The sequence below is a fragment of the Prinia subflava genome, chromosome 5 (assembly GCF_021018805.1).
Source record: "Prinia subflava isolate CZ2003 ecotype Zambia chromosome 5, Cam_Psub_1.2, whole genome shotgun sequence".
Taxonomy (NCBI): Eukaryota; Metazoa; Chordata; class Aves; order Passeriformes; family Cisticolidae; genus Prinia; species Prinia subflava.
In genome coordinates, this window is record NC_086251.1 from 58013966 (window position 1) to 58033142 (window position 19177).

At 41.3% G+C, this 19177-nt stretch overlaps 1 protein-coding gene across 2 annotated transcripts in view; it reads right to left on the reverse strand.

Annotated features, from left to right (window-relative positions):
• MNAT1 (MNAT1 component of CDK activating kinase) overlaps positions 1 to 19177 on the reverse strand; it is a 116708-nt gene that overhangs the window by 24009 nt on the left and 73522 nt on the right. For both annotated transcript variants that reach the window (XM_063399569.1, XM_063399570.1), the window contains one exon: positions 10803 to 10924. In XM_063399569.1, the coding sequence (XP_063255639.1) occupies positions 10803 to 10924 (122 nt within the window). The remainder of the gene's footprint in view (positions 1 to 10802; positions 10925 to 19177) is intronic.

The following is a 19177-nucleotide window of genomic DNA, read 5'->3' on the forward strand; positions in this document are numbered from 1 at the left end:
GAAGAGAAGAGGTGTAGATTTTTTTTGGCTTTATTCAGGAGCATTTCCTCATGAATTCTGGAAGAGAGACAGAAAATAAAGATAGCAGCCAGCACTCACCTCCTGCATCTTTTTAAGGGAGAACTAGACAAATGCAGCAGCAGCAAATAAAGGAAACCATAAGTAACCTCTGTGCAAGGCAGACACTACCCCAGTAGAGAGAGCTGGCACAAACCCAAGGTATAGAGGCTGCTTGGTAAATTCTCAATAAATATTAAAAACACAAGTATGCTGATATCAGCATTTTTTCCAAAGTTGATGGAAAAATTAAAGCATGGGTCGATGCTCCTGAGAACAGAGGAGTCAGTAAGATTCCCATGTTTAGGGGAAAGAACAAAGAGAGGGAGCAACTATTATCTTGAATCTCAATTAATGTCAACAGATTCCGGAGATGAGAGAAAAGTGCCTGCAGTGGAGCCAGGACCACAGCACCTTTTCTATCCTTCCAGAAAGGCTCCCCCAGCTTTCAGAAGTGGAGAGCAGAGGTGCCTGGAATCCAGCTAGTGGAACGATGCCAGCAAGACACAGGACCTCCTCTTTGGACAGGTTTCACCCTCTTTCTCTTTTTCTATGTATATATATTCCTCTGCAGAGTAATAGTGGAGACCAAGTGCACAACCATCACCAGATATCGTCAGGATGTTAAAGAATCTGAAAATTTGCTGGCCTTTAGCATCATCTTAGAAGAAACACTACCAGGACAAGAGCTGACTTGATCCCTAAGCAAAAAAAGCTGTACCTGTAAAAAACCTGGATTGAGGGGTCATTAAAAGCCATGACTAAAACACCTTTTTATTTATTTATTATTTTTTTAATAAAAAGAAATATTTAAAATACAGACTAACACAACCACTTCCTGGACAAAAGTAACCAAGCATGATGTAGCAAGTGTATTACATCAACCTCTGTAATAAATCCAACCTGCTAATATTTTCAACACTGTATTTGTTCTTGCACACTTTCGAATTACTCCAACACTAATTTAAACAAATTCTTTCACTGAAGAAAATGTCAATATATCAAAACTAATTTTTAAACGAATGAGTTTCCTTTTTTACAAAGCAATTACTTTAAGTACTGAAAAGGTTTCCATGGCACCCTCCACTTTCAGCTGACAAATATCAGCAATAGCTGGATTTAAAACAAACAAACTAAAACCCCCAAATCGGGAGCGATTGACTCAAGAAAAAACTTTAAATGTTTTCATGCAGAGACATTGAAAAACTTATTCTTACTGAAAGAAAAAAGTATGTACACACACCTGCTTTCCTATCAATCTAAGCAGGAAACCATTTCACTGCTGCATCATAAGTAGAAGAAAAGTGCTTATTAAAACATTAATCACAGTCCATTATATTCTGACTCCAAGCCAGAAGTTCCCATTACATCACTGAAAATATCTATTAACCAAAACTTGATTCTGACAAGTTACAGAAGTGTAGTGTTTAGGATTTAGTAATGTAAAAGTCAGTTTTAGAAGAACAGTTACACAATTGATTTTGCAGTGGCAAGCAACTATAATTAATTGTTTTTGTGACATTTATTACTGCAGTGGGGTTGATTTAACTGGTGTTTCTACTGTAAAATTATTAAAAAATTATTTCAAACTTCATCTACTTTTATTAAACACATTTATTGTGAAGGTATTTAATAGCCGGAGCTGGCTAAACAATTTTAAAATGTGCTGGATATACCAGTACATGTAAAACTGTATTGTCTTGTGTAAATATGGGCCTTGTTTAGAACCACGTCTCACAGGAAATTATGCCAAATGAAAACCATCTCTCCTTCTCCTCTCCCACTGAAAAGGATTTATGTTTTTACATTTAATACCAGTTAAAGAAACAAAAATATAGTGGCGTTACCTTCAAGCCTGAGCAATAGTTCAGCTGTGAAGTCCCATTATGTTCAAACCTCTGCTTTGTTATTAGAAACACAGCCTAGCCAAAATGCTTCAGTTTGGAAGAGGGAGAAGTGAACAACTCAATTCTTTCTGGAAGCCTGGCACTACATGTCTTGTTTACCTAGAACAGTTTTCAAATAACTGCTAGCAAGGCTTTAAAAACCAAAGCCATGAAATTGGTTTTTAAATGTGTGTACATAATCTCCAGCCAACCATTTTAATTGTGAGTACTTTCCTCAACCCCCTGGAAGCAGCACTACTAACAAAAAAAAGAATCAGAAATAGCTATAATGCATGATAGGAAACTCACATTATGTATTTTGCCCCCCTGACCCAACATACACGAGTCTCTAACTTCAAAAGGCACAAGGTAACAACCTTGAACCTGTCCTTGGGCATCTTCCAGTTTCAAAGATGCAAAGAGCTTCAGGGAAGGTATTTTTAGGGTTCCCCCATCCCTATCCAAGCATTCCCTTCCATGCAGAGCTCTGGTCACAGTTACCCCTAAAATCTCTGCTGTTCACAAAATGTGACAGCCATCAGGGACAGATGCACAAACTGCTGCAATGGAAGGAGCCAGAAACTCCAATTCTTAGGGGTGTGGAAAAGTTGGATGGTTTGGGGTTTTTTAAAGGAAACCAGAAAAAATAAAGAAGTGTGATGATCCCCACTGTGATGGGGATCTCACGATCTAACTCTTCAGAAAAGTTCTCTGGCTCCACTTTTCCCTCCAGTGTGATCTAATCAGAAGGACCACAGGGTCAGTAAGAAAATAAGAAAATAGAGACTGCCAGCCCAACCCTTAAAAACCTTGTCATCCATCATTATCAGGATTGAGAGCAGTTGCATACAGAGGATGAAATTTATAATGGAATTACCGATTTTGGCAGCTGACCTGCTCCTCCAGGAAGAGATCCCTCATTCCTATCACTAAGCACTCTTCAGAGAAGCTTTAAGCATTACAGACTCCTTCAACAAAGCCATCTGAAGGGGGTTAAAGAATCCCAAACTACTGCTCCAAAAGCTGCAGAAAGCTCCAAGCCAGACACACCCCCATGCTTCCCTCTGCCATTAAGGAAATTCATAACTCACCTTTTCAGCCATTTGATACCTGAACAAAGTTTTCATTTACAATGCTACTTTACAACTGTATTTATCAGTGTCACTGGCTTGTATTCCTCATTATGGGTCTATTTTGCTGGTTGTCTCTGGCTAAATATTTTTATTTTACATAATCCCCCCTTTCTTATAACAACAGTGTTGAAGGGCTGAGGAAGCCTCTCTCTCCTTCTTTCCACATTTCCTTTCTGAATTTTTATTGCAATGAATCTTTGCAAATGCTTCAGAAGGCAAATTCAAATAGGATGCTCATCACCTTTCTACTTCAACTACATCTGAGATTAAATGGTTTAAGATTACTGTATCCAAATAGACCCTTCAGGACAAAATGCCAGGGTTTTCTTGGACTGCCCCAGAGCAAGTCCTTGTTGTGCCATCCCTCCTGACAGGCAAGCACAGAGCAGGAGCAATGCCCAGATGTTCACAAAGAGGAGGAGCTCAGCAATGGGCTTCCATGAGCTCCCACACCCCCCAGGAGGCAGACTCTGCTCCCCATGACTGTGTTCCTGCCTCTGTACTCTAACACTGGGCTTAAAGAAAGCATCTGGGGCCTCTGTCCCAGGAAGAGCTACAAAAACTGGAGGACACTGAGGCCCTGCTGTTGCTGAAGTGAGAGATAATCAGGACAGATCTCTCCTGCATGTGCAAAACATATTGTTTTTCTTGTGGCAACCACACAATTCCCAGTGCAATTATCCATCTGGCTGAGGAGCCAGAGAAAGACTCAAAAAGGACAACATGATGGAGTACAGAAGAAGCAAGGAGGGGAAAATGTAAAGAAAAGGAAAATACTGAGCACAAAAACCACCAATCTCAAATTTACCACATAATTTCAGAGGTCCTAAAACTTACCTTCTACCAAAATACAGCAGTTAAGGAAGAAAGCTTGTAGACATACAAAGTCACAAGAGAACCAGACATCAATAGCAATATCAATGCAAGGGATGGAGGGAAGGATGAAAGCAAAGAAGGGCTTTCAATAACAGATAAGAACTGTCACAGACAATCAGGTCCTTTTAAGTGGCTGGTAGTAACAAGGCTTTGATTTGCTGAGACACAAAGAGCACAGAAAATAGGGCATTTGGCCCACACAACTGCTGGATGCCTCCTGACACATTATAATCCATCAGCAGACAGCTTTGCCTGACACCTTTCAGCTGCCCACTTAGCAGCACTGCCTCCACACCTGCAGAGACAACTCAGGGTTCGCCTCCTACAAATTCTCAATAATAAAGCCAATATTACCATCCTGATTTTTGGAAGTAATTTGAAATATTTACTGCTTGATCCTGTAGCACAGTTTGCAGACAAATCCCCGTTCCGTTAAGGCTCTGATTTTTTTATTTTTCCTCTTCATATTGTAAGTATTTTAATGAATGTATGATTTAGCATTCAGCAAGCCCACACTACAGAAAGACTCTTCTGGAATAAATGGTATAATTACATTTCCTACAGCGACCTTGTAATCTCACGAGTATTTATTCTAGACTAAACAGCCTTACTCAGCTGCCCTGTGTCTGATTGTCGATGAAAGAAGCTTGTTTGACAACTGCTTCGAGCAGAAACATATTTTTTCCATGATTGCATGAAAAAGTAAAAAAACACGACCAGAGCGGTATTCTGAGCACAGAGACTCGTGTTAGATCGATGAGTTAATTTTGAAGCCGAATGCCAACAAAAACAATCACCATGGACATGGTGCTGTCAGGGCCAGCTTTGAGGTCACTTTAGTGGCACACACACATCTACAGCCAGCTTTACATATAAGGAACTGCGTGGTGTATGCAGGCTTCTTTCTTTGTTTCTTTATATATTTTCCATATTCTCTGCTTTTATAACCCTCCTGAGACCTTTTACAGTTACAGAACCCACACTCTACCCACAGGTGGGAGGGCAGGAAGCAGAACTCTCCATTTCATAAGCAGTCCACTTTTAATATATTCAATTGCTAATGACCTTGACAGAAGAGCTGCATGCAAACCACCATATTCTACGGGGTGTCGTTTGAAATGTTCATAGACTTTTTTGCCAGAAAGCTGATTCCTTAAACAGTAAGATTTCAGACTTACTAGAGGCTGCACGCCTTGATTTCCATTCAGCTGGAAAAATTGGTGCTAATCTACCTCCCCTATATTAAAATTGCATCCTTCCAAAATCCTAAAATGAAGGCTGGAGGATTTCTGTGGAATGCTAAAGTAATACCAGCAGTTTCTATATCAAACCAGGTTAAGATGGTTCACAGGCAGTTCTGTTGCCTTGTTCCCTCCTGCCCTGAGACAGCTCACTTGGCCATATTCAGATTCCAAAAAAGGGCACTCACAGTACTTGTTTTACCATTCACAGGTTTTTGTTTAATTATTCATGATAAAATGCACAAAAAATAAAAGGCTGTATGGAAAAGGTAGCTAACTCTTTAAAGCAATTATCACTCCTTACCTGCCAGTTCTCATTCATTAGGTAGCCCATGCAGAAGGCTTTGAGCAGACAGAAATCTCTACTGAGGATCAGGCCCTGCAACAGGAGACTCTGGGAAATTCAGACCATATGCCTTGGTAGCCAAGAGAATTCCTGCAAGGAGTGCAACCCTCTATGTGCCCTCCAAAGCAAGACAAGCTTCCCTTGCTCTTACTCAATCTTTTGACTCTGACTACTGAGCTTATTGAGAGACTAGATTCCATTAAAAGGAGCAGAATGAATTCAGTGTTCAAAACCAATGGGCCAAAGCAGATCAAATCAGCCCTTCATTTGTGGCTTTTCCCCTTTTCCAAGATTCAAGAAATATCTGCATACCCCAGTGACAGAGCAGATGTGAAAAATCACCTGCTATGACTTTTAAAGCCCAGCGCTCCTGTCACCCATTCAAAATCAATTCTCAGTTATTTCACTGCCTCCAACCCTACACTGACACTGACAGGGTTCTAGCAGAAGCTAATCCAGCCAAAGAGCAGCTCAGCTATGCTGTAAGAATAGTTTGGAGACCATCCTGACTATTGCCTCACTTAACCAAAAAAAACAAAAACAAAAACAAAAAAAAAAAAAAAAAAACAAAAAAACAAAAAAAAACAAAACAAAAAAAAAAAAAAAACAAAAAAAAAAAAAAAAAACCAAAAAAACACCACCAAAAATCACAGTGACTGACAGCAAAGAAGTTACACGAGGCATTTCTAGATGAAGTGCCAGAACTCTACATGTGTTTCAAATTACACTACAACACTGTACAACAAAGAAATATGCAGAAATTTTCCACTTGAAGTGAAGGTTAAAAATTAAACACTAACAAAGCTCGAACAGATATGAAACCCAACCTCATCTTAATGCGAAATTTAAAATGCCTGAGCTGTCCTACACTAGGAAAAAAGAAATGAATCAATCCAGTTGTTCAGAAGAAAAAGCAGTGAGCTAAAACATGTTCATTGTATGTACAGATTTTCACAGCACTCCCACTCTGCTTCAGTACTTACCCCCTCAACTCTTAAAATGACATTCTGTTTAGATTTAACTTTTAATTTATCAAAGTATATTACCTATCCTCATTAGATTAGTGTTCACTATTGAACTTCATTTTCTGCATCTTATTTAAACAAAACACTAACCAGGGTGCTCCTAACAACGTGGTTACACATGAAAACAAGTTGATAGATCAATGGGAAGTCACATTTTTCACTAAAGAAAAGATTTTTGGAGCAAACCTGATTTTATATATATAGACACACATATATATATATATATATTTTTAAATCAGGTTGCATCTCTCCAAAGCTAAGTAGGCAAACATGATTTTATTTTAAGCAGCCCGGGCTTGACTTGATTACAAGGTCTGCTGCAAAGAGAAATTTTTAACCAGATTTGTAAATTACCTCAATTTTATGAGAATGGTGAGGATATGACTGGCACTGTGGTGAGCATGATCCACTTTGGATTATAAGAAACTCTTTTTTTACCCAAAATGCTAATCACATAAGCAGATTTTCAATTTATAGTCAGTTTTTAAGTAGCTTGTATATGGCTCTTCACAGCTGTAAAACACAGTGGTCACTGTGTGGCCACTCCTGTTAGACAGACAATTACTTCCAGGAATGTCTTTACATTCTTCAGGACCTCCAAAAAAACATAATTTGGATCCTCAGGGGCTTTTTTGTTTTGTTTTTCCTTTAGAATCAAAACTACCTATCAAATATACATTTTTAAAGCAACACACTACTTTCCATGCCCATCTTGGGTTATTCTTTCACCACTTGGCATGTCAGTTTGTTATATTTTTTATTTCTTTTGTTTTCCAGTAAGAAAAATGCAGACCTCCAACCACACAAATTCAGTATGCTCAGCTAAAACATCAGGAAGACAAAAAAAAAAAAAATAAAATGAAGAGAGACAGGCCTTTTTTGCCCATCTAAGAAAACCTCCAAGTAAAGCACTGGCAGCAAGTGCCCAAACATGCAGGTGCTGCTCGTGTTCTCTTGCAGCCACACACCTCTGCTCCCCAAAAGGCATTTCAACAGATTTGCATCAATCTGAACCCAAATGTGACACTTCCCACCTCAGTCCAAACAAATAGTTTGTGGTGACAGCAGAAGTGCCAGGAGAGCCTTTGATAAGACAGGGATTTCTCTCCAAACACACCACTAGGTTGCCCTCAGCTCCATGCAGAAACCAAGCATTTCCCAATGCAGGTGCCTGAACACTTTAATAATTTAGGGCAGTGACACCCCCAGGGCTCTTTGTCACCGTGGAGGGACAGGCAGCTGCAGGAGCTGTCCCCAGGATGGGCAGGTTCCAGTGAGCCAAGAGCCCACTTTCCTCTGATGGCAGCACCACATGCTTGGGAGATGCTCTCACATCCTCTCCCCTGTTCCAAGTCACGTTTCCATCTGACAGCTGAGACAGGCACGAGCTGCTCCTCGACTCTGAACGACCAAAGTGACCTTCATGGGGGGCTGAAGGACACAAACTCTTACACATTACACCAACCACTTGTGTTGGGGGAAAAAAAAATTCTAAATCTTCATTATTCTCTGATTTCTAACACCCTAACAAAAAATGCGTAAGGATGTTAATACTTTTCTGCAATACTTAAAAACAAAAGAAAATTTACATCCCCGGGGGAAACAGAAGACAAATTTTAAGAACAATTTGAACATAAATTTCCTTTTTTGCAAAATATGCAAACTCCACACAGAAGAGCAGTGGAAAAATGCAAAATCAAGTTTATGGTCTGCTCATTAAGTTTTTTGAAAAGCCTAATAAGCAAATAATACAAGTCATCTTAAAAAGCATTTCTTTTGAATTATAAAAGATTCCTTACCAATGTTCTACATGACCTTTAAGTATTTATCCTTTTTCTTGCTCTTTGCTAAAACCTCCTTGCCAGCTGTGTCTTTCATTACAGCAACTCACTAAGAAAAAAATGCTGAAACCTGAAGCAAGTCTTGCAGAAGGTAAGAGGCTAAGGAATATTCAAAAAACTCATTCTACTGAGTGTTTTGAAGATAAATAAAACTATCTTTAAGAAAAATAAGTCAATAAATTATGCTACCTGAAGTGAATTCAAAGTCACCAGGTTGGCAATTGTCTTTGCAATAGTTTTGGCTCCAGAAATTCAGATAACAGCCTGCACATAGCAGCAATAAATGCCAGGCTACAAAGTTAACAGGAAAATGAAAAGAGGGAGAAACTAAAATTTTAAAAAAAACCCCAAACCAATTAAATACATTCACAATCATAGAATGGTTTGGGTTGGAAGGGACCTTAAAGACCAAGCAGTTCCAACCCCCCTGCTATGGGTGGGGATGCCACCCACCAGGCCAGGTGGCTCAAAGCCCTGTCCAGCCTGGCCTTTTCTAAGTGCAAATGAACAGGAAACTAAAAATCCTTAGCTGGAGAGGTTTAATTGTGCCCAGCTCTTCTGCCTCAGCCAGGCAGCTGTGTGCAGCTGCCTGAGCAGCCCCAAAGCAGGGACACAGGCACATTAGTTAAGCATTCATCATCAACAGGAAATGCGCATGAGTTCATATAAACACAGAAACACAAATATATAAACCAACAGCCCTGCACAGTTTAAGGTATTTCAGACACCCCATGGAATAGGGTTAGAGCTGCACTGGCTGGGAACCCACAGCACTGATGTATTTGTTTTGGAATGGCAAACAGCCTCGGGACTCAGCAGAACTCTTCTGGTGGGCACCACCGACCCACCCAGCCAGCCGAGAGCCTCCCCTCAGCTCCTTCATCACCTCCAGAGCCAAGGCCAACAAGGCTGGCTGGTACTGCCAGCAGGAGCAAAATGACACATTTCCAAGTGTCTCCAAGAAAGGACTGTGGCACTGTTTGCAAACCCTGCTCTGGATATGCTCCCACACAGACGCTGCAGGGTTTAAAGGGTTTTGTTCTGCAAGAGGTCGGGCTGTCTTCGAACCAGTGCCACTAAATGGACACAGATGAGAGCGCTCGTGATGGATTTGGACACCAGCACTCATGGGGCACAGGCAGAGGAAATCCTCCCTGCAGAAAGCATCTTTTGCTTGTTTGTGATGAGGCTGAGGGGCCCTCCAAGCTCCCCTCACGCTGGAGGTCCCTCACAGCTGTGCTCCGTCCAAACAGGTGGCAAAGGCTGAACCAGGCTCTGCCCAAGCTTAAACTCCTAATTAATACTTGGTTGCAGAAGCTTGATCCCAGATAATAAAAATTACAGACATCAGGAGGACACAGAAACAGTAAAAACGGAGACAGCCTCAATTCCAGACAGCCTCCAGTTTTCTGAAGCACCATTAGGTTGCTTATTTACCTAAGTCTGTCTACCTCTGTCATTTCCTGGATAAGACACAACTTCTCCCATGCCAGTGAACTTGATGGGATTCCTGTTTGGATTTCAGTGGTCTCCGAAACTGCCCACTAAATTACCCCAACTTTGCTCAGTACTTTGTGGCTTCAGTTTTCCCAGATTGCACAGCCAAACACAAACTGTTATTGTTTAAACTCTTTCTTGCCTTGCCAGCCTGCACATTTGTTCTGCCATGCAGTTTTCCAGGCACTGAAAGTGCTGATGACCCTGAGGGTCAGCCCATGATGACCTGTGTGACACTCCTCTAGTGGCTACAGTTTTCAGGTGACATTTCAGCTACAAACACATCTCTAGAGAGCAGAGACATCACTTTTGGACTTCCTCCCTTAGCCAGGCACAGAAGGCTCCCAAACTCCCTTCCAAACACGGCTGCACACCACGATGCCGCCAAGCTGCTGGACCAACCCTGCATTATATTTTTTGACAAAGTTAAGCTCTGTGCTTCATTTCTCACAAACACAGTTTGACTGTAGACAGCAGCCGACAAGTAAATCTACCCTTTTCCATGGCAAACAGCCCAACTTTAATATTTTTACTGGCTTACAGCTGGGTAAATTAAGCCCCAGATTTTTATTTATTTATTTTTTAATACCGTGCAACTGAAAATGAACAGCTACTTCACTACGACTGCCAAGGACAACCTTAAAAACACTAATGCAATCCAGTCCAGCTCTCAATAGATCTATAAAGGCAAGAGGACCAAAAATTGCAGCTTATCCACCCAAACAAAATGTTGGTTGGGTAGGAAGTCTAATGTTTCGTTAAGATTCCTAAAAAAAAAAAAAATAAGAGGAAGAAAAAAGGAAAGAAAAGAAAAAAACCCCATCCCTGGCAACCTGAAGATGGTAACAATCCCAGCTATAATGCCATGAAATGAGAATTAAAATGCATTGATTTACTTACCCCAGCCTTCCCAACATTTCAAGCTCTGGAACTTGTGGTCCATATGTCTCCACTTGCAGAGGTTGATACTCATACAAAGCTTCCTCTAACTTTTGAATGGGAGCTAATGAAATATGCTGACCCTGTTTAAAAAAAAAAAAAAAGTAGTAAAATATTTCTACATATGGGTTAAGGTTTTGTTTTGACTTTTTTTATATGCAATATAAGAACAAGCATTAACATGCTCCCACTAAGAACATATTGCTCACTATATCACTCACTTCTCCATGATTTACATTTTTTTACTGGGACCTGCAGATTGGAAGTGATGTTTCATTAGCTGTAATTGTTTGGACAAGAAGGAAGGGGGGAAGAAGCTTTATTCAGGGCAAGTTTACCATTAGAGAGTACAGCTGCTTCCAGTGTCACTAGTAAAATTATTATTAGGCACTAATTTCATTTATCTGAAGTACTATCAACCAAATGCCTCTGAACAACCCTACTTGATTCTGTAATCAATGATTTCCTGAAAGCCCTAATTAGAAAGGGAAGCCACTTTCCTTTCTCTCCACAGGCTTTGTAAGCTCCCATACATAATGGCTCTCAAGACAGACTTTCACAGAGCAATACAATTAATTCATTCAGCAAATTCCCATTTGTTTCATAACTAAAAATATAGAAACACACAAACATTAAGCTTTCACTCCAGATGGTAGTTTTGCAAGCCCTTCAGACCACTGAGAAACAGTGAGACTTTTCCACACCCCTCTCCTCCAAGTCCCTATCACTCGGAGCTCTCACAAAACAGGAGACTTGTGGCTGGGAAGGAGGGGGTCAGGAGGATATGAGATAGAGCCAAAGTTAACAGATGTTGCTGCGTGACATTCTACACTGATTTGTTGATCTTTCACACAGTTTCAATTTTCTACTGTATTCTATGGTGCTCACAAAAATTAGCAGCAGCAGCAAAAAGACAGAGCACCGTGAGCTGCCCCAAACCAGCCTGGCTTTCCCTGTAGAAATTGAGCTTCCCATCTGCAGGATGCAGGAATTTAGCAAAGTAGTAGTATTGTTTTTGTAGACATTTTGTCTGAAACAGGAGATGGGAAGCTTTCCATGGTGTAATGCTGTGTATAACCCTGGCTCCCACTGGTGATCACTTACTGAGCTGAGCTTCCCTGGGGCCGCTCCTTTGAGCATCTACTCCCTCAAGTGGGAAATACAGGCTCCTGCTTGGGACACTGGGTTAAAATTAACTAAAGAGGGGAATGAAAAAGTCTGTGGAAGGGGAAAGCTGTTAATTAAATTTGTGGCTGAAGACAGTGACCTTTCTGAATTTGGAGCAGAGATATTTTTGTTTAGGGAGTTGCAGAAAATAGCTAAGAAAACTGAAGACGCAAGTCCTTGAGAAGCGTTATCATGGATCTAAGCCGATTTCCACGGAAATATCACCGGCTCAAGTTTTCCATTGAAACAGCCCTGTGTGTGTGATGAAAACAGACAGTTCTAGGTTTTTCTGCACTGCCTGGGGGACAGGAGAGGCTGCTGCTGACATTGGTATGGGGACAGTGTCCTGGAGATGAGATGTGAAGGAGATTCTCCAGTCAGCCATGCACCACTCCAGCTCCCATGGTCAGCACCTTTATTTCTGTGCTACAAACCACTGCTGCAACATTAAAAGAAGGGTACTACACATTTTAAAAAAGTAGGAGAAGAAAGGTTAAAAATTCGGCTTTAATCCCACTTTAATCCCACTTCACTTCATTTAATCCCACTTTAGGACATAAAAGCAGGGGTTTCTATTTTCCTAGAAGCTGTCAATTTACAATCTGTTCAAGTTTATTAAAATATAGTACTTTGTAGCTACATTTCTGTAGGCCTCTTACACGCATTGCAAGAGGCTAATGCTTAAATAAGACTTAGATTTGAATTTTTAGCAACACCTTTGTCTCTAACCAAACCAAATGGAAGCCATACCAATGTTTTACATGCGTACAACCTCATCTGAGTGAGTGAAGAGTCTCACTCTTTCCAAATTCAAATTTTATTCCAGCCATAGAAAAGAAGTTTCAGTTTTGGGCAAAGATTAAAACCGTGGTAAGTACTTTGGGAAATTACTTCTGTGTGGAAAAAGGGAGAATCTCAGATTGCAGGCACCCCATCCCTTGAGGACAGCAGCAGAACAGCTGCTCATTGTCAGCAGAGCTGCCACTGGTGCCTTCCTGACACTTTGTTAATGAGAGTGACTTCTGCCAGCATTGGACAAGAGGCACGGGAAGACTCCCAACACATCATGGACTGGGCTCATCACTGCCCTCCTTCCCCACCACTATTGATACTGCTACAGCTGTCCACCTCTGGAAGCTCCTGGGAGGACAGGATGAAAATGTTTCATTTTTCTTCCTCTCTTTGTGGGGTTCCCAAGGTGCCTGAGGTCAGAGGGGATCATAATGGTCATTATCTCTCAGATGACCAAGCAGGAGCTGCAAGGGAGCTGCCCATGAGTGGTGGTCAGCACCTCAGGGGAATGGGGGGCACAGGGGTCATGGGGAAGGACCTTTATGTGTAGAATTGCATCACCAACTCACTGTGGTGGCCTGGAGAACAGCAGAATGTCAGAAGAGGAGCTCCATTATAGAAACTGTCTCCTCCTTGAGCTGGTCTGACATCATGTCCAGCACAGGCCAGGACATTTTGTGTTCCTGTATGAATCCCAAGGACTGGCAGTTCAGCCAAAACACCTTCTTTTGAAAGCCATCCAATCTTTCAGATTTCAGATCACAGAGGTACAGACACATCCCCTAGGTAAGTTGTTGCAATAGCTAATTATCTTCACCATTAAATATGGGCAGGTCATTTCTGGTCCATCAGATTAACTCTCTCCTATGTCTTTCTCACCTCCCTCGCGGGCCAAGGTGCAAATATTAGGAACCAGGATGGATTTTTGCATGGCACTGGTTTGTGTGCAGCAGCACATCTGACCTCAAGGAGATTATACAGCTCTATGAGACAGCTTATGTGTTTTTGTTTCCCAAAATCACAACTTTAGCCGATGGGCTTTGGCAATGTGTATTACATTCCACTTAGCAATGGGTACAAAGCTCCATGATCAGCTGTTGTTTCTGCCCTGTGGCTGTCTGCCCTTCAGGCTCCTGAGCTTACAGACCTCCAAATTATTTAGCCCTGCACAGGTTAGTGAGGTCCCAGAACTGGGTATGGCCCAGACTGGTGCAAAAGGCTGGGGTGCAAACCAGAGCCACTGCCTTTCCTATTTCAAGTGATGTTGGGATAAACTGACTCACAAAAAAGAACTTGTTGAAGTTAAGAGGCTCAATTTAACCACTATTATCTCAGTTAAAAGCCATTTGAGCAGAAGCATCCCACTTTTGTCTCTCTGTCCCAAGTGGTCCCTAACCACTTCATAACAGACTGGTAATAAAAGGGAAGCTGCTGTGTAACTTTAGAGACACCACAACAGACAATAAGTGTTACTTCGGACTAACACAGCACTTTTACAGATCCAAACTCCATTTCCAATCTATGAGGTAAGACTTTTAAATTTCCTGTATTCCACCTAGACAGTCACTCTTACCTCTTTTCAGCATTAGGAGGCATTTATCAGCATGCTGAAACCAAAATGAAAGCAGTGGGGCCAAGTCCTGCTTCTGCATTGCTTTCTCCTGACAAACCTAAAATCTGATGTGGTCATGGGTAAGTATTTCTAATTCCCCTTGGATGCTGTAATGTTTGTGTAAAAGAAGCTGACAGCATCCAAATGAAGACAGAAAAGTCTTCCAAGAACACAGACAACACTTTTTCCTGCCTCCTTCTCCCTCCCACCCCAATCTTTGTGGCATACAAGTGTTTTCCCTGGGATTATTTTAGGCACCGGAGCTGTCTATTACATATTGGAATGTATGGAACCACAAAACATGCTGCTAATTAGAAGGAAGGCATTTGCTTATCCTTAGGACTTTGTTTATATAAAAGCCTGCACAGCAATGGATTTGTGAGCAACTGACATTCTATTCATGTGCTGTATGGGTTCAGATGAGAGACACACAGGATTAAATTGGGAGGGGGGTTGAATAATGTCTTTGTATTAGAAGCAGAACTGACTGGCTGATAGACTGTTTGAGACAACTCTCAGCTGAAAAAGAAACAAAAGCAGTGGCCAGTTTTGGTTTCAGATTGTGATACAACATGGCATTAATAAAAGAAAAGCCATGGACTACATACAAAGAACTGCCCTTCCAGTAACAAGGAGCTTACTTTAAACAAAAACAACACTCTTTCAGAAACAATCATGGCTTTTAGGACATCAAAATTACAATGTATCAGTGCACCTTTCACATAGGTTTGGGGAGGGACTTTTGGCAGATGCCAGGTACATCAGTATTTGCCTGCTAGCAGAAAGAGGTTATTTTAGCTCAGAGTACAGAAATACCAGCCCAAGTTGCAGCGCTCACACTTCTTCCCATCCTGCCCTCCCTCCCTATCCCTGTCTCCACAATGACACTGCCTTCCTTCACCTCCTCCCCTCGGCAGCAAAAAGAAACAACTGACAGCCTTCCCAGAAATCTTTCAAGAGCCCAGGAGGAGGAGAAAGGAGACTGACACCAAAAATGCACTAGTAGGGGAAAGAGGAGGAACAGCTATGCCACAAAAACATCTCCAGGCAAGAGACAGAAGCCAGAGACTGGGGTCAGTAAAACTTGTCCAGACAAGGCAAGTTTCTGTACTAGCAGCAGCTGGACTAGCTGCTGGAGTCATTCTTTTTGCTTTTTTGGTTTCTCTGTGTTTAGGAACTTACTCAGCTCTGCTATCACCCCACTTCCACAGCAGGAGTCAGAGAACAGAAATAGCGATGTTCACGCTCGGTCTCGTTAAGTCAGTTTGCAATTATGTTATTTTTATTTAACCCTTTTCACTGTCAGGTCACTCTCCTGAGCCTGGTGAAAGGAGACAAGGAGGAGCCAAGGGCTGTGGGATGCCAGGACATGACGCTGCTGAAACACATCCCCAGCACTGCTTCCACTGTACACGGCAGGACAGAGAGGTTAACAAAGACCCTTTTAAACACACCATCATCTGAGTGAGCAATTACTCAAATGCTTGCAAGTGAACATTAAAACAAAACTACAAATTCCATGAATTTTTCAGTATAAGCAGTCTTAGGAAACTATTTTACTGTTAAGCCCGTAACAGAATTCAGGTTTTGGAAAGATTGCATGTTAACACAATTTCTTACAGATATCAATGCAGATATCTGTGGTGATGTGGGGTGAGCCAGAAGCTGGGTTGTTGTGGGTTTATTCTGATCCTCCACTTTCCACCCTCTCAACTCACTATTGACAAATCCATGTCAGCAGTGCTAATGTGGCTTTCTGATTCTGATTAACTACTTTGACTACAGTAATACTCAAGAAAAGGAGAATGAAACTGATAGATTTGGAGGGCTCAGTTAATATTATTTTAACCTTTACCCTCTCTGTCTTCCACAGCCTTTTTAAATAAACACAAAGTATGTCAAACTAAAATGTATAATTACATTCGTTGGCCTAAAATTCCTGTGCCAGTGGAGCTTTTTCAAAGACTTAAGTATCAACTGTTCTGTCTCTGCTCTTGAAAAAGCAACAGTAAATCTAAATTATTTACTTGATTATGAGAAGTAAATATTATGAGGATATCTCAGAAGTGAAACTGAAAGAACAAATTATCTGACAGAAAGCAACAGAACCAACATTAAGATTTTCTGTTGATGTCAAAACCAAAATCTAACCACAAATGGCAAGATCAGAGACACAAGATTTTCAATCCCCCCTTCTCTGTGTGGTAGATGATTTCAGATGCTTAAAATTTCCCTAAATTTAGACCTTTTTTTCCCTCCAGTGAAACTTAATTTAATTTTCAAATGCCTGAACAGATTAAAAAGATGTGCTTTCTTTAGGAATGACAGAAATAAGCCAAGAGATCAATAGCACTGAAGAAGCTATTGACAAAGACAGATATATGTGATTTGTTACACAAACAGGTACCTGGGAAATTAACCACGGACTAACATGGGTTAAATCACACCATTAGTTCTACTTGCCTCCAAAATTTTCCTTTACAACTTTCTGACATCAGTAATTACCTGACCAGACTTATCTTTAAGCTCCTGCCAAAAAGCCCCATTTCTCTAATCTCCCAAGAAAGCCTGCATCCATCTAACAAGCCGAAATACAATTCTGCTGGGTGAGAGCCAGAGCAGGATTTAGTGCCTGCTCTGCTCACAGAAAAGCCCGGTGCCCTTTCCTCATGGCCGTGGATCGCAGCGCCTGCTTGGGGCTGTCCTCTCCAGCCCTGCCTGCTGCAGCCCAGCCAGGATTCAGGGGATAGTCTGGATGCTTGCTGCAACAGGTCACTCTCTTGTTTTCAGCAGAGATCCCAGAGTTCTGGCACGATCTGCCAAGCTTTCCTCAAAATCCCCACCACTGTTCAAAGGATAGCCCAGTACACAAGGCAGTGTTATTTCGGGGAGTGAAGAATTAAAACACAGCATCATTTTCATGAAGCCCATGGGTCACACTCCTGGTTTTCAGCACTGGTTCCTCAATCTTGCTCCCAAACTCTGTCTCAGATCGTAAGAATGAGTTCTGTGCATTGCTCCTGCTCCTTCTGCTGTGTCCCCAGGGCCTTCACCCTGCACTTGGTGCCTGTTTGGCCACCTTCAGCTGGACTGAAGAGCCCTGCCATGAGCTGGGGCTGTTGGGGGCATTTGGACACCCTGGGAATGCCAGCTGCAAATATCACTATCAGCTCATGTGGGGTTTTTTTCCTACAGCAGCTTTTACAGGGCTCTACACGGCCCTTCTCAGGGTACAGCTGCAGGTTCTTCCCATTTTCAGAGAAATGTGTCATTACAGGTGACTTGAAGTCCATGTTGTCAGTCCTCACTGTGCCGTGTTGGTAATACAGCACTAAGCAGAACTAAACAAACTTTTGTTGCATCTCTACCACCAGACTCCTGGAGCCTTGGTCATTTTGGTTTGGCTATCAACAAAGCACAGTATCAACTACCAACAATAGCCGGTCTAATTATGGGATTTAAGGTTTTAATATAACATTGTTTTAAATACACACATTAAAGACCTAATTTTTCAAAGGACATGAAGTAGAAATAAATGCCAAATGCCACTTTGTGTACCATGAATACTGAGAGAGGGACAGACACAGCAGTGGAGGGCAGAGTACAAAGCATCACTCATCAACCAGAAACAACTGCCTGAGTCTCTGCACAGGTGAATCCACTGCTGCTCCTCCTTTGCTGAACTAAAGCTGTGTGTTACACTGACATGATCCCTCTATTATGCAAGAAAATTATCTAGGATTTCCTGGAGAACAGTGCAAACTGTAAAAACCAGCTGCTGTGTTGGAAGAAGAGCAGCTCATAAAGAATCATCCATCACTGTACTCCACTATCTGCTCTTTCCTGGGATTCTCCAAAGCAGCTTCCCCCATCCCAACAGCCACAGCTCCACAATACTGTTTTTGAGGAATGCAAAGTCTGATGGATGATTTAAAATGGAACACTGCTTAAAATAACAAAGCCGAACAGAAAGCTGACTTCAGACTGTAGAAAATGAGAAACTCTGTGTGTGTGTGTAAGTCAGAGACACATTCCATGTTTTACTGAGCATCCAGCCTGGACCCAGATAAATGCTGATAAAGATGCAGAAGATCACATTTAGCATGGCTTATGTCTGCCTGATAAAGGGAAGAAATAAAGTGAGAGTCCTTGAATAGCTGGATTTTAGGGAGGGACTGCTAAAGGTTGATGATCATCTGGCAAGAGAAAGCAAGGAAGTTTTTACAGGAACAAGGACAAAAAAAAGAATAAAATATTAAGAAATGAACAATAAAGGAAGATGAAAGGAAAAGCATGAATAGAAGACAAAAACAGAAAGGATGAATTATTAGAAACAGGCAAAAAAAATAAAAAGAAGGAATTTAGAAAAATAGAAGTCTAAAGTTAAAAAACTAAGGAAGTATCAGACGTTAGCAGTATGAGATACATCTTCACAATATTTCTTGGCTGTATTTAGTACAACATTTTAAATGAAAACTGAAAACTGTTAGCAGTATATTTAGAAATTGTTACTTAAAGTAAAAGTAGTTTATTTCTAGCCTTTTTCCATTTGCATGCAAGGCACACAAGTAAACATGAACCAACTATTCGAGGACAGGAGGGGACCCACTGCAAACACAACACACACTTCATGGCACTGCTTTGAAAATGCACATTAATTCTCTCAAACTAAACAAAAAACTCCCTGGGGCAGAAGAAACTGCATTTTTAATCTGCACAAAATTTACTCTTTTGTCCTTCCAGAGAGGTTCAGTTTCTTTCCATG